At 32.8% G+C, this 15,032-nt stretch overlaps 1 protein-coding gene across 1 annotated transcript; it reads left to right on the forward strand.

Moving 5' to 3' along the window:
- Window positions 1–10: 10 nt before the first annotated feature.
- Window positions 11–2,478, forward strand: LOC114332572 (glucose dehydrogenase [FAD, quinone]-like). The gene is made up of 2 exons (XM_028282394.2): window positions 11–765; window positions 2,090–2,478. Exons 1-2 carry the CDS (start codon window positions 11–13, stop codon window positions 2,454–2,456), a joined length of 1,122 nt encoding a protein of 373 aa, XP_028138195.2. The 3' UTR covers window positions 2,457–2,478.
- The last annotated feature ends 12,554 nt before the right edge of the window (window positions 2,479–15,032 follow it).

Here is a 15,032-nt window from a genome sequence, read left to right on the forward strand (position 1 = left end):
TCAATCTGGAATGAGAGCCAACATTGGTAAAACTATATTAGGAGCTATTCGGGAAAGACAAAATCTGTTTGTTAGTAGACAGACTTTGGTAGAAAAAATTGTAATAAACCCAGAAAATATGGAAGCCTCTGAAGTGCGAGTAAGAATTGGACTTCAATCATTGTTAATAAAAGCACGCAAAGAAGTGATTCTTTCAGCCGGTACCATCAACTCTCCACAGATACTAATGCTTTCTGGAATTGGCCCAGAAGAGCATTTGAAACAGCATAATATCTCAGTAATAAAGAATCTTGCTGTTGGAGAAAACCTACAAGATCATTTATTCTTTACTGGCTTTAGTGTTAAACTAGATTTGAACGCTCTTTTACCAAGGGATCCTATAGACACTGTCTACGAATACTTTAAGCACCGTACTGGTTTGTTAAGTACCACTGGTATTGCAAGTTTCCTATCGTTTATCAACACAAAAAAAGATTCTAACGTTCCAAACGTTTCTTATCGTCACATAATATTTCCCGCCAGTGATGATATCCTCCTTCCTGCTGTAGTCAAAGCTTTTGGTATGGAAGCCGATGTGGTCGAAGCTCTGGACAAAGCAAATAAATACGATCCAGTAATGATGATACTACCTGGTATTGTAAATCCAAAATCGAGAGGAAAAGTTCTTCTGCGAAGTAATAAGATTGAAGATATGCCTTTGATATATCCGGGATACATGACTGATAATGGTGATGAGGATATTCAAAGCTTATTAGATGCTATAAGGTAAGGCTATTAGGTTTTTCTTTTTAATAATGATTTCTGATTGTTGTCCATTTTCTCTTGGTTTTGGTCTTAGTTAAGGTGCATACGCTTTATGTCTATTAGTTTTTTGTACTAACTATACTAGTACGCTTACTAAATCTAAACTCCTCCATTTCAAAGTGTTTTTTGAAAGCAGGACCAGCATGATATTCTCATCAGGTCTTCTAAAATTCAGTTCTCCACCTCAAGTTTCGTATTAAATTTAAACTAAGCTGAGTCCTTTCCTGACTGGCGAATGAGCCAATCATAGTTTTCCATCGCAAACTATGTTTCCTGTGGATTTTGTGAAAACCATTTTTATAGGTTTTCGAGATCTTTTAGATAGTATGTACCAAGTTAAGATTTTAATGGAGGTGTCGAAATACTGGATGTTGTACCACGATGATCCAAGCTATAATAGACCAGGACTAATCTGTAAAAAACGTGTATTTTTGGATGTGAGAGGTGGCATTCGGACTAAAGAAGTGACATTCGCAGATAAAGTTAGGTGACACCTTCAGTAATAATAATTGACTTATGCTCCTTCTCAAATATGCCCGGAACATTAATAAAAAAATTAAAATATTTAAAAATTTCGAAAAACATCGATTTTTTTCTGCATTCTTTGCTTATAACTTTAAAACGGTTCGTTTTGGAACAAAGTCATACAGAAATAAAATAAAGATAATTGAATTTTGTATGATATACGACTGGTCAAAAATGTCTTAAGGTATTACCTTTTCTGCAATACAGCAATAAATACAAAATAAGGGGGCAAAATACGCCTGTTGTTATTGAATGTTTCTTAACCACTTTGGTGGCACTTAGAACCTTAGTAATTCGCTTAGAAAATTCTTATAACTTACTTAAATGGTCTACCAAATTTCATTAAAATCGACCTAATAGATTTTGCATAATAAATTTGCAATGTAAATGTTTTTAAAAAGTTCAAATTTTTAAAAATCTTTCTGAACAAAAAGTAGACCATTTAGAAGTTGGTTAATTTTTTTACATATAAAGAGATGCTATACCTATCTAACACTTTACAGAATTAAAATCGGATTATTTAAGGGGCCTCAGCAATGTTTTAAAATTTTGGCTTTGTTTAATAATAAACAAATTAATTTTTAGCAATGCAAATAATTAAAACCGGTATAATTTGACCCTAACTTTCAAATGCTGTCAGCAGAATTGCTATTTTATTTTTTAATCAAAGACCAATTGAAAAGACCGACGTTTCGACTGCAAGCAAAAAAAATGAATGATTGTTATTCATAAAACATACTCATAATTAAAAATATTTTAGATTTGCTGAAAAACTTCTCGAGACCGCATCACTAAAGAAGCATTTACCAGAATTGCTCCACCTACCAATTACAAATTGTGATGAATACGAATTTAACTCCGATGAATACTGGAAATGTGCCTTAAGGCACTTATCAACAACATTTGGTGACTTTACTAGTACCTGTCCAATGGGTCCAAAAGACGATGGTGTGTCAGTGGTACATTCCAATCTAAAGGTGCATGCTATTAAGAACTTAAGAGTGGCTGATGCTAGTGTTATGCCGTCTATAGTCAGTAGTGGAACTCAAGCGACTACGATGATGATTGGGTACAAAGCGGCTGTGATGATAAAAAAGGACTGGTCTGTACAGCATGAAGAACTGTAGATACAATAAAAAATATGGCTTATATCAGTATTTTTTCTACCACTTTCTGTTTTCTACTGTAATGACAGAATGGCCTACAAAGCAGATCTGTATTGAGAATTCCCCTTGTACTATTTTGTAAGTTAGTTCTGATATACAGTTGGCCATTTAGCCTTAATTTAAACAAACAGAATTTAGTAATCGAAGAAAATTAGAACGTGGGGTTAGACAAGGAGACCAAATATCACCTAAGATTTTTAATACGTTACTATAAGATGTGTTTACCAATTATGATGGCAGACAAAGGCAACAAAAATAGATGGGGAATATCTAAATAACTTATGTTTCACTGACGATCTAGTTGTAATAGCTGAATATCAAGGAATGGCAAGAGAGATGGAGGAGCTCGTTACTACAGAAAATGTAGGTTTAAGGGGATGGGTACGTATTTTCGGCTGCAATGCTATTCAAATAGGGAATCATTTTTTTCGAATCCTGAGAAAACTAATAAGTATTTTTGGAAAATTTAAACGCAGAATGAAAGATTACGTTCTTACCGAGGGCCGAAAGTCCCTAAAAACTTCTATAGTGTTTATTTTAATAAATTACAGGGGTGAAAAACTAAGAGAAAATGTAGTGTGATTTTTAATTTCAAATATCTCATTCAAAAGAAACTTTTTATTTATTCTAAGGGACTTTCGGCCCTCTATAATAATTTAGTCTTCCATTCTGCGTTTCAATTTTTAAAAAATATTTACTAGTTTTTTCGGGATTCGAAAAAAATGGACACCATGTCCGTGGTGATATTTTCCAAATCGAACATTCGCTATCTTTGTCATACAACACACTGAGTCAAATAGAATATGATGACAAGACACAGTGACAGGTTTAAATATTTGACATGGCATCGGGAATATTTTGAGTTGTTGATTATATAATATAGGGCTTTTCATCGATTGTCATTTGTTTTGAGCTTTTGTCATAATATGTTGTATAATCCGTGTATAATATTAATATACACGCATTATACGACATATGACAGAAGCTCGAAACAAATGACTCTGAATGAAAAGCACTATTGAGAGTGTATTTAATAAATAATTGATTTAAGACGTGAACTTAATAAAAAGTTATTTATTTATCCAAGCAGAGAATACATGCAGGAAGATCCAAGCAGAGAATACATATACATATATTCTGTGATCCAAGTATTTTTTGGTTAAAGATGTTCAAAATTGTAAGCGTTCCAGAGTAACAATATATTATTAAAAAATCACTTTAACACTTTTCCTCTTTTCTGGATTAAGTATTAGTTTTTGTTGTACATATAAATTATTACAATCACTGAATACATAGTTAGTGAAAAAATTATCAGTAGTAATTGCACAAGAGCTCTAAAATTATTGAATTTTTCCCGAGTGTCACTTTGGCAGTTTTAATTTCACGAGCCGAAGGCGAGTGAAATTATGTCAAAGTGTCACGAGGGCAAAAATTCTATATTAATTTTAGAGTTCGAGTGCAATTTGTTGAGATTATTTCATGAATAAAACTGTTCAAAACCAAAATTTTATTGTAATTTATATATGTAAGTACCAATTACTGAAATTAAACACACAGTTGTTATAAATATGTATTTGACGGTTGAAAGTCATCATTTTTATAATTTTTAAAACATTTGTCATTAATGTCACTGAATGTATTTTTTCGTAGCAACGAAGGGCATCTGACGTAATATGCTTAACGACGAGAGATTATCAAAAATTATCACCTTAATTTGCATGTCTGTAGCTTTCTATTGGTCAGAATCTCCTATGAATGAAATAATCAGTAGTAATTACACAAGAGCTCTAAAATTATTGAATTTTTCCTGAGTGACAGTTTGACAGTTTTAAGGGCAACGAGGGCAGGGCAGGGAGGAAGTGTCATGAGGGCAAAAATTCGATATTAATTTTAGAGATCGAGTGCAATTTGTTGCGATTATTTCATGAATAAAACTGTTTAAAACCAAAATTTTATTGTAATTTATTTATGTAAGTACAAATTAGTACAATTAAACACACAGTTGTCATAAATATTTGACGGTTGAAAGTCATCACTTTTATAATTTTTAAAATATTAATTGTCATTAATGTCACTGAATGATTTTTTCTTAGCAACGAAGGGCATCTGACGTAATATGCTTGACGACGGGGCATTATCAAAAATTATCAGTTTAATTTTTATTTCAGTAGCTTTCTATTGGTCAGAATCTCCTATGAATGAAATAATCACATTTATTAACTGAATTAATAATTTGCAATTATACAAATAACAGTTATCCAAGAACATTCAAAAGCATCTCTTTAAAGTTAATGATGACATTGTCAAGTAGAATGACATTCTAGTAATGTTTACATATCCATACCAGTGTGAATTTTACTACACGTAATTTGCCGTGTAAAGACAGAAAAAGTGGGGATAGCCGTAAAATATTTGCGAATTATGTACCGATGGCCTTAAATAATATAAACATCTCGAAAATAAAAAATTGATCAATTTAGTGCCGAACCAGAACATCACTATTAGTAGACAAGTTAGAATTGGGGATAATGAGACCCACGAAGAAGAGAAGAATCGGTCTTGGGTGGGTAACATGCGGAAAACTGAGAGAAACTTTTAAAAGTGAGCTGCCTATAATGCCTGAAAAGAAAAGTGTTTGGCCAATGCGTCATATCAGTATGTATAACAATGTATTTAGACAAGGGAAAACGGCGGGTTCGTTGGAAAAAACATTCCCATGAAATTTTTTTGCATAATCACATTCGTGAAACATTCCAGAATAAGGTTCAAGAAGTCACCCACGCGAAAAGTGGTCCAATTTTTTTTAACAATTTTTTTTAATCAAATTGCAAAAAATCATTATTTTCGGCCCGGATAATTTTTTTTAGATTTTTCGGACCATTCCAGACAGAAAAGGTCTCTTATAATTTTTCTCTAAAGTTTATCGAGTTCGAGTTATAAGCAATTTAACATTTGAAAAACGCGAAAAAACCAATTTTTAAGACTTAATAACTCGGTTAAAAATGATTATTATGACAGTCAAAAAGTGACTAAATCAAATTTAAAGCCCCCCCCCTTCATGATCCTGAAGAAATGTGTCATTAATTTATTACTAAGCTGTTATTTTTAATTATTAATAATGAGTGGTAAGATCGTATTGACGCGGCTATAAATGTGAGTGCGAGTGAGATTCGCCATTGGACTGCCTGAATGGCATCTCTTTCGCATTTATCATGGACGGCCGCCTAATACGTGCATGGCGCTCATTATTTTTACTTAAAATAACAGCTTAGTAACCAAATAATAACAAAAATTTCTTCAGGATCTTGTAGGGGGGGCTTTAAACTTTGATTTAGTTACTTTCTGACTTTCATAGTAATAACTTTTAACATAAATTATTAAGCCTTGAAAATCGCCATTTTTCGTTTTTTTTTCAATTTTAAAATGCTTTTACCTCGAAAACGATTAACTTTAGAGAAAAATTTAGAGACCTTTTATATCCAGAATGGTCCAAAAAACCTGAAAAAATTTGTTCCGGTCAAAAATATTTACTTTTGCAATTTGATTTAAAAAAAAAATTGTTAAAAAAGATTTGGACCACTTTTCGCGTGGGCGACTTCTTGAATCTTATTCTGGAATGTCTCACGAATGTGATTATGCAAAAAAATCTCATGGGAATATTTTCTCCAAAGAACCCGCCGTTTTCGCCTTGTCTAATTAACATACGGAGGAGATGAGCACGAACACCTTAATAAAAGCCTCAACCACCAAATTGGGTGTCACACGGGGAAGAATGGAGCGATCCTCTGCGAGACAAAGTAAACAATGAAGGTATCATGAGAAGAACCATGGTGACTGACATTTATTAAAAAGATAGCCGGATTAAAATGGAGATGGGTAGGACACATAGCTAGAATGACAGATGGCGATGGACACAGAGATTATAGAAATGACGACCAAAACAAGACAAGATAAGCATCGTATATATGTTACAGTTCAAGTTGATTCTCAGTTACTGAGAATCAAGTTGAACTAGTTGAACTAAGAACTTGAATCAAGAACTAGCTGGAGTCAACTCCAACTGAAACGAGCAGTAAAAGTTGATTTTAAAAATTTAAATCAACTTTTACTAGTTGGAGTCGACTCTTCCTGGATCGATTCAGTAAATGTTGATTATACGAGAATCTCAAGTGCATTTTTGATGAGTGTGCGTTTCTTTGTTATGACCGTTTCAACTACTTATTAGTATAGTCTATAACGTCGCCCCCGTTAGTTAAATTATTCTGATTCGATTTTTTGCACAAACTTACGCAAAGAAACATGTACATCCGTATAACAATCCTTATAACAAATACACAGGGTGTCACGCGGTACCGCGGTCGAAAAATTGTTTAACCAATTTTTGTTAACCAAATTCACAAAAATAATTTTTATCTACTCTATCTCATATTATGTAAAGTGTAAAGGTTTTATTGTGTGAAATTTGTAAATATAGATAGCAGTACATGAAGGGTTTAAAGTGTCTCTGAAGTAACAATGTATTTTAAATGGGTTTTACGTTTTCGCACTGTTTTTTAGCACACTTTCATATAATTAAACATCCTTAACTTTCGCCTTCGGGAGGAAATCAGACACGCCCTTGCAACGGCAACTGAAATGCTCACAAAACAGCGACCACGGAAGCAAAGATGGATGACAGAGGAAATATTGGATTTAATGGATAAAAGAAAAAAATGAATATTACCATCCTTGGATTATAAGCTTTCATTTGACACCTCATTTGTCATATCGGAAAAGAAATGAAAGGCAGAATTTACAAATCAGTCATCAGACCAATAATGACATACGCGGCAGAAACTCAACCCGACACAGAGAGAACAAAAAGATTGCTCGAAACAGTCGAGATGAAAACCCTTCGAAAAATCGATAGTAAGACTCTATGGGACAGAGCTAGAAGTACAGATATACGACGGAGATGCAAGGTGGATAACATTAATAACTGGGTAATAAACAGATGAATAGAATAGAATGACCACATAAGTCGAATGACAACAAATAGGGTAGTCAGGACAGCGAGAGACGGTTCCCCAATAGGAAGAATTTCAGTGGAAAGACCACGAAAACGATGGAACGACAACTTACTAGAGGCACATTGAAAAAACAGACAAAGTAATGTCTATTCAAAAAGAAGAAGAAGAAGATTTATCAATCTACCTGTTATAATGACGGAGGAGTTATATTCGCGGACGGACGGACAGACAGCCTAGGTTAAATTTGTCACCTTTAGTACCATCCTTGGATATTAATCTTTCATTTGACACCTCATTTGTCATTCTACCTGTTATAATTAACGACGAGTTATACTCGCTGTCGGACAGATGGTACCAGGCAGTACCGTGGTCGAAAAATTGTTTAATAGTTATTTATGTACACTTCCCGTCATAAAAAACTGGTACACTTTTTTCCCCAATGTAAACCTGTGTTCAGACTGGATACAATAGTTCGTGAATCACTTCGTTGTTGCCATAACAGATAACGGAATTGCACTAAATCTAAATACAAAAAAATGAGCTATGTCTAAATTTATTAACTATCATTATTTTTGAATTGAAATATTTTCATAAATTATAATAATAATAATAATAATATCGTATGGCATTTTTGCCGGGGAGATCCTTTCGGATAGTTCCAGCGCCAATTACATCTTTAACCCTGTTTCAAGTAACTAGTGTCGATGTACACTAGCCCAGGGGGACCGACGGCTTAACGTACTCTCCGAGGCACGGTGAGACGGCTCGTGTCATTATTGGAAATGAAAATGGTTTGTCTTTGGCAGGGATCGAACCCACGTCTACTGGCGTATGAGGCCAGCGTTTATGCCGTTACCCACGGCCGCTCACTTCATAAATTATAATAAAACACGAATCAATGTATGGGTACTTAATTGAGATGACTGGCAACGTTGCTCTAGAAATTAGAATGACACATTTGACAAGATCAACTTACACAACTTGAAAAACGCGATTTTCGGTTATAAGGGTTGTACCAGTTTTTTTTGACGCCAAGTGTACCAAGTCCGTAAAGTGACTCTTTATCGAACGAGTCTGATATTGCGAGCAGAGGAAGCGAAGCAAGCAACAGACGCGTTCGATAAAGAGTACTGAGGTGGTGCGTACAAAATTGTATCGTCAATCATAAAAAACATTAACACTTACTTACAACTTTGAGGAAATTTTTTTAATTTTAGACGAAATAAAAAATTCGTATGACAGTAATGACAGATGACTTTTGCATGATGGCCGGTTTTGATGTTTAATCGATAGTTATCAATATTGTATACCTACCTAATTACTAAATCTGTGAAGTTTTGATTTATTTTGTATGAATATAATTGCGAAACACTACAGAATTTTACTTTTTGACATAAATTTTATTAATAATAAGATAAATTTTGTACAATATTTTTAATAATTAAAGTAAATAAATTTTAATTTCACTCAAATAAATAATAGATTGCTGCCATTGACCACTTACATTCAATCTCGGTTAATTTGATTAATAATCGCGGCAGGTAAAATAACATTCTTCTTTCAATACAACAAAGTGTTACTTTACTGCCGAAAATGAGGGCAAATGAGTACAATAATGAATGATTTTAGTGACGTTTGGCGATAAACAATGATTTTAAACAAATTCGCAAAAATAATTTTTTCACTTCGTAAAAATTTTTTTTAGATCCTTTGGGCCTTTTTTTTTTCTCTAAAATTGACTGTTGTCGAGTTATTAGCGACTTAAAATTTGAAAAACGCCAAAATAACCATTTTCAAGGTTTAATAACTCGCTTAAAGATAATTATTGTGAAAGTCGAGCGAGCGGCCGTGGAGTAACGGCATAATCGCTGGCCTCATACGCCAGTGCACGTGAGTTCGAGCCCTGGCAAAGACAAACCATTTTCATTTCCAATACTGACACGAGCCGTCTCACCGTGTCTCGGAGAGCACGTTAAGCCGTCGGTCCCCCTGGGCTAGTGTACATCGACACTAGTTACTTGAAACAGGGTTAAAGGCGTAATTGGCGCCGGAACTGTCCGAAAGGCAAAAATGCCATATGATATTATATATTATGAAAGTCAGAAACTAAAAAAAATCAAAGATTAAAGCTACCTCTATAAGATCCTGAAGAAATTTTTGTCATTATTTCATGAATAAGATATTATTTTTAATTATCAAAAATGAGCGCTAAGCGTGTATTGAGGCGGCGGTCAATGTGAGTGCGAGTGAGATTCACCATTGGACGGCCGGAATGGTGCATCTCTTTAGCACTCACCATTGACGGCCGCCTAATACGCACTTAGCGCTCATTGTTAATAATTAAAGATAAAGCTTAGTAATAAAATAGTGACAAAAATTTCTGCTGGATCTTGTAGAGGGGGCTTTAAACTTTGATTTGGTCACTTTCTGACTTTCATAATAATGGATTTTAACCGAATTATTAAGCCTTGAAAATGGCTATTTTCGCACTTTTCAAATTTTAAATCGCGTATAACTATTTACAGTACAACAATAAATTTTAGTGAAAAATCACGAAATACCTTTTTTTGCTCAGAATAACCCAAATGATCCAAAACAAAATTGTTCGAAGTGAAAAAATTATTTTTGTGAATTTGTCTAAAAAAAAAATTGTTTAAACAATTTATCGATCAAGGTACTGCCTGGCACCCAGTAAATTTGTTATAAGGACCTCTTTTTGAGTAAGTTTGTGCAAAAAATTCGAATCGGAGTAATTTACCTAACGGGGGCGACGATACAGCCTAGACTAATTTGAACATATTCAGTAACATTTAATTTCTAGAATCCGCTGTTTGTGTGAATCAGAATGAACTTTTACTAAATGGCATTGGGAAGAGTATACTTTAACTAGTTGGAGTCTACTTGTACTAGTAAATGTTGAATATAAATCTTCATTTTATATTTATAATCAACTTTTACTGAAACCAGCCGTTAGAGTTGACTCGAACTAGTAAAAGTCAACTCCAACTGGATAATCAACTTGAACTGTAACATATATAAATATACTTACCGGTCGTAGCGTGCAATATATCGAGACCAAGTGATTGAAATTTATAATCTACAGTGTGGTGTTTGAACTTTGCGATGAAAGTTTAATGAATAAATTAAAGAAGTCCTCTCTACTTGTAGAACTAGTTACTACTAGAAAAAACTTAGACTATACCTTGTCTAGCCAAAAGACGGAGTAATCACGTGAATACCATATGAACTCATGAAATATTTAGGTCTTTGCCTACAAGCAGTAAAACTTCAGTCAAATAGTCAGAATTCGTGGCAAACAGTTGGTCAGTGAGAGAACAATAATACAGTCATCAGACTATTTTAATTCCATTTAAGGACTACGTTTCTATTCTCTGTCCTATTACTATTAAATCATCCTGTACATGGCATAAGTAAAAACAGTAATTATCACACTTAATTCAATAAATTATTTGTTTCTTTTAGTGAATACATTATACAATATAATTTAACCTTCTAATAAAGTGCTTAATTATGTAAAACATTAGTTTTTTATATTCCAGTTGATTCTAAAAAGCATCAGGGAGATAATAAACTGCTCGTCAAAAGTTAGGGATACTTATAGAAAATTCTGCTGAATATTTATAGTAGATTTTTTCGTGAACAGATTAGCGGATTCCGCTAATTTTTTTTATTATTTTAGACTTTTCTTTAGTATTTATACAGTTATGCAAAGGTTTACTCAAACTTTTTTTTTGTACTTATACCGGGTGGAAGAAAAGAAATGTTTTTCTTATGTTAAATTTGAGACGCCCTGTAGGGAGGACGAGGTACAAATGGGAGTATATATCGAAATCGTATTGTAGTCTTATGTTTTGTGAACATTTTGTTTTTTGAATGTCCCTGATATCTTTAGAAATAAAAAATAGACGGTTTTGTAATTTAACATGTGTTTTAACCGAAACAAAAGTTTGAGACACCTTGTAGGGAGAAAAAGGCACAAAGGTGAGTATACCTCGATATTTAGTTGTAGTCTTATATTTTGTGAATATTCTATTTTTTTAATTTCTTTGATATCTTTAATAACAAAGAAACTAGACGATATTACTCTTTAATATGTGTTTTAACTGACGACATGCGTCACACACACATGTGAAACATGGAAAAACATATTAAAGAGTAATACCGTCTAGTTTCTTTGTTATTAAAGATATCAGAGAAATTAAAAAAATAAAATATTCAAAAAATATGAGACTACAATATAATATCGGGGTATACTCACCTTTGTGCCCTTTTTCTCCCCACAAGGTGTCTCAAACTTTTGTTTCGGTTAAAACACATGTTAAATTACAAAACCGTCTATTTTCTTTGTTTCTAAAGATATCAGGGACATTCAAACAACAGCATGTTCACAAAACATAAGACTACAATATTATTCTGATGCATACTCACATTTTTACCTCGTTCTCCCTACAGGGTGTCTCAAACTTGACACAAGAAAAACATATTTTTTTCTTCCACCCGGTATAAGTACAAAAAATAAGTTTGAGTAAACCTTTGCACAATTGTGTAAATACTAAAGAAAAGGCTAAAATAAAAAAAAAATGAAACTATGAAAATCAGCATAATTTTCTATATCCCTAACTTTTGACGAGCAGTTTATAAGCACAATAACTGAAATAGCTCCAACAAAGTATACAAACACGTGTAAATATTTGACCGACTCTCTAATAGTTATTTATGAAACAGTTCGTGGAGTATGCGTTTTGCGAACGCACGCGATGTTTAGAGCACGAGCGACAACGGAGCGAGTAAGTTCGCAAAAAGTACTTCACGCACAGTTTCATACAATATTTTATCTATGATAACCAAATAAAAACACTGTAACTCTTCGTCACTGGAATTTATTTATATTCTACAATTTTTAGGAACTTTGACATTTAAAAATTCTAACTTCTTTCAAACCACAAAACTGTCAAAACTTTTGTCGTAATTTATTGCTCATGCTGTCATCACCATGACAACGCGAAAGTTATGGATATTTGATTATATGAAAGTGTGTCAAAAAGAGTGCGAAAAAGTAAGTCCCATTTAAAATATGTACATTATTACTTCACGCACACTTTAAACACTTCACGCATTGCTATCTATAATGACAGTTTTCACAAACTAAAAACTTATAAATAATATGACATAGAGTAGATAATAGTATATTATTCAACGAGCATGTAATGATGGCTATTACTCACGATGATGAAGTTTGCGACACGAGCCGTAGGCGAGTGTCGTAATTCATCAGAGTGAGTAATAGCCATTACATGCAAGTAGAATACTATACTTTTTCTACGACCTTTTTTATTTTAATTAGTAAAAAATATAATTATCAACTACTCGAGATTTAAATTATAATAATTTACAAAAATACCTAAATACTGTGTACTCCCAGGCTGAATAATTGGTTGTCTACTATTACCAAATTCTTATTTATTGTAAAAATACAACAAGAAGTAGTCAATCCAAGTTCTATTCGTTTCTGAAAAATTATAATCATAAATTTGTACCTACTGTCAGTGAATCTAATAAATAGGAAGTGGCTATTGTCGGTGGACATATTTCATATAGTTATAATGTGTATTTACTTATTTAACTATATTTAATATAATAATATACCTATATATAATATGTTATAACACATATATTGTAACACAATATAACTTGAAAAGTAAACACAATATTAGTTATAAATTCCAATTGAAACACAAACAAACTGCGCTAATGTCACTGTCACTAATATAAATGATAAACGTCAAAATTTTTAGTAAACAAGCTATAAACGTAAAAAATATACTGACATTGTTACAGTTAAAATTCATTTAAAGATTGATGGATTCGACCGTTACTTGATGGAAGTTCATTTTATCTAACAATAAAAAACTGAAAACGTTTGTTTTCTATACTTCCACAAAATTTATTATATCTAAGTGACTACAGCTGTTTCGGCGGAGTGCCTTTCTCAAGTAATATAGTTTACAATGTGTTTGCCTTTTTAATCTTCAACTGAAGAGGTTGAGGAGTGGGGAGCTGTTTGTCTCGAGTTGGTCATTCAGAATTATATCTGTATTTTTCAGTTTATTAATTTCCATAGATTCTAAAAAAGATAGCTTAAGGCCTTTATTTTGAATATGTAGAATTTTAAACTCTTCATTGAAAGAATGATTATGATCTAGAAGGTGAAGTGCGTATGTAGAAGTGTCTGTTTTTCTATTGTTGAATGCCCTTTTGTGTTCTGCTATCCGTTTGTCAAAAGTTCTGCCAGTTTGACCGATGTACGTTTTCGGACAGTCACCACAAGTTAGTTTGTACACACCACTCTGTAGTTGCTTTCTCTTTCGGCTTTTATTGTTCTTAATATATTTGCTTAAGTTGTTGTTAGTTCTGAAAGCTGGTGTTATTCCTTTCTTTTTTATGTATCTGGCTATTGTTGTTGTTATCTTGCCAGTATATGTGAGAGAGCAGAAGGTACTGGGTTCTTTCTGTGGTGGTGGATACACTAATTTCAGGGCTTTCTTATGGAGTTTTTGGTTTAAAATTTTGTTAACTGTTTGTTCGTTATAGCCGTTGTTTACTGCTATTTGTTTAATGATGTTTAGTTCTATTTCGAAGTTATTTTTTGTCATGGGAATTTCTGTCAGTCTATGTATCATGCTATGGTAGGCTGCTAATTTGTGTTGTGTAGGATGGGATGATGAATTGTGTATAGTTGTGTCAGTATGGGTAGGTTTATGATATATGGAGAACTCATGTTTGTTGTGTAGTCTGGAAATCGTTACATCTAGAAAGTTTATAGAGTTATTCTGTTCTGTTTCTACTGTCAACTCAATATTATTATGAAGTGAATTAATATATGATAGAAATTGGTCAAGTTGTCTGTTAGTTCCTGTAAAGCATACTAGTATATCATCCACGTATCTCCACCAATATAAGAACTGTTTAAATACGGGATGTTTAGAAATTGTTGTTTCAAGTTGGTTCATAAATATATCTGATAGCAATGGGCTTAGAGGATTACCCATAATAAGTCCTGCACTGTTGTTTGTGTATATTTGATTATTGAATTCAAAATAGTCTTGATTTATGCAAATTTCAAGAAGGTGTAAAATTTCAGATGCAATGATATATTTTATTAAACTACACAAACCTGACCACCCAATAAGACCTGTAGTTTCTTTTTATACAGCTCCGTCATATAAAATTTCAAAAAAACTGTCAGATATTATTACAGAATACACTAAATTTTCACCTAAATTCACCGTAAAAAATACACTAGAACTAGTTAATAAAATACAACATTTTCAATTGCCCAAAAACTCCAGACTAATTTCATTTGACGTAAAAAATCTTTTTCCTAGTGTTCCTCCTACAGAAACTTTTGTTTTAGTTAAGAATCTTTTAGACCATAATAGTACAAATCCGATCATTGCATCTGAAATTTTACACCTTCTTGAAATTTGCATAAATCAAGACTATTTTG

This window comes from Diabrotica virgifera, chromosome 3 (genome assembly GCF_917563875.1).
Source record: "Diabrotica virgifera virgifera chromosome 3, PGI_DIABVI_V3a".
Taxonomy (NCBI): Eukaryota; Metazoa; Arthropoda; class Insecta; order Coleoptera; family Chrysomelidae; genus Diabrotica; species Diabrotica virgifera.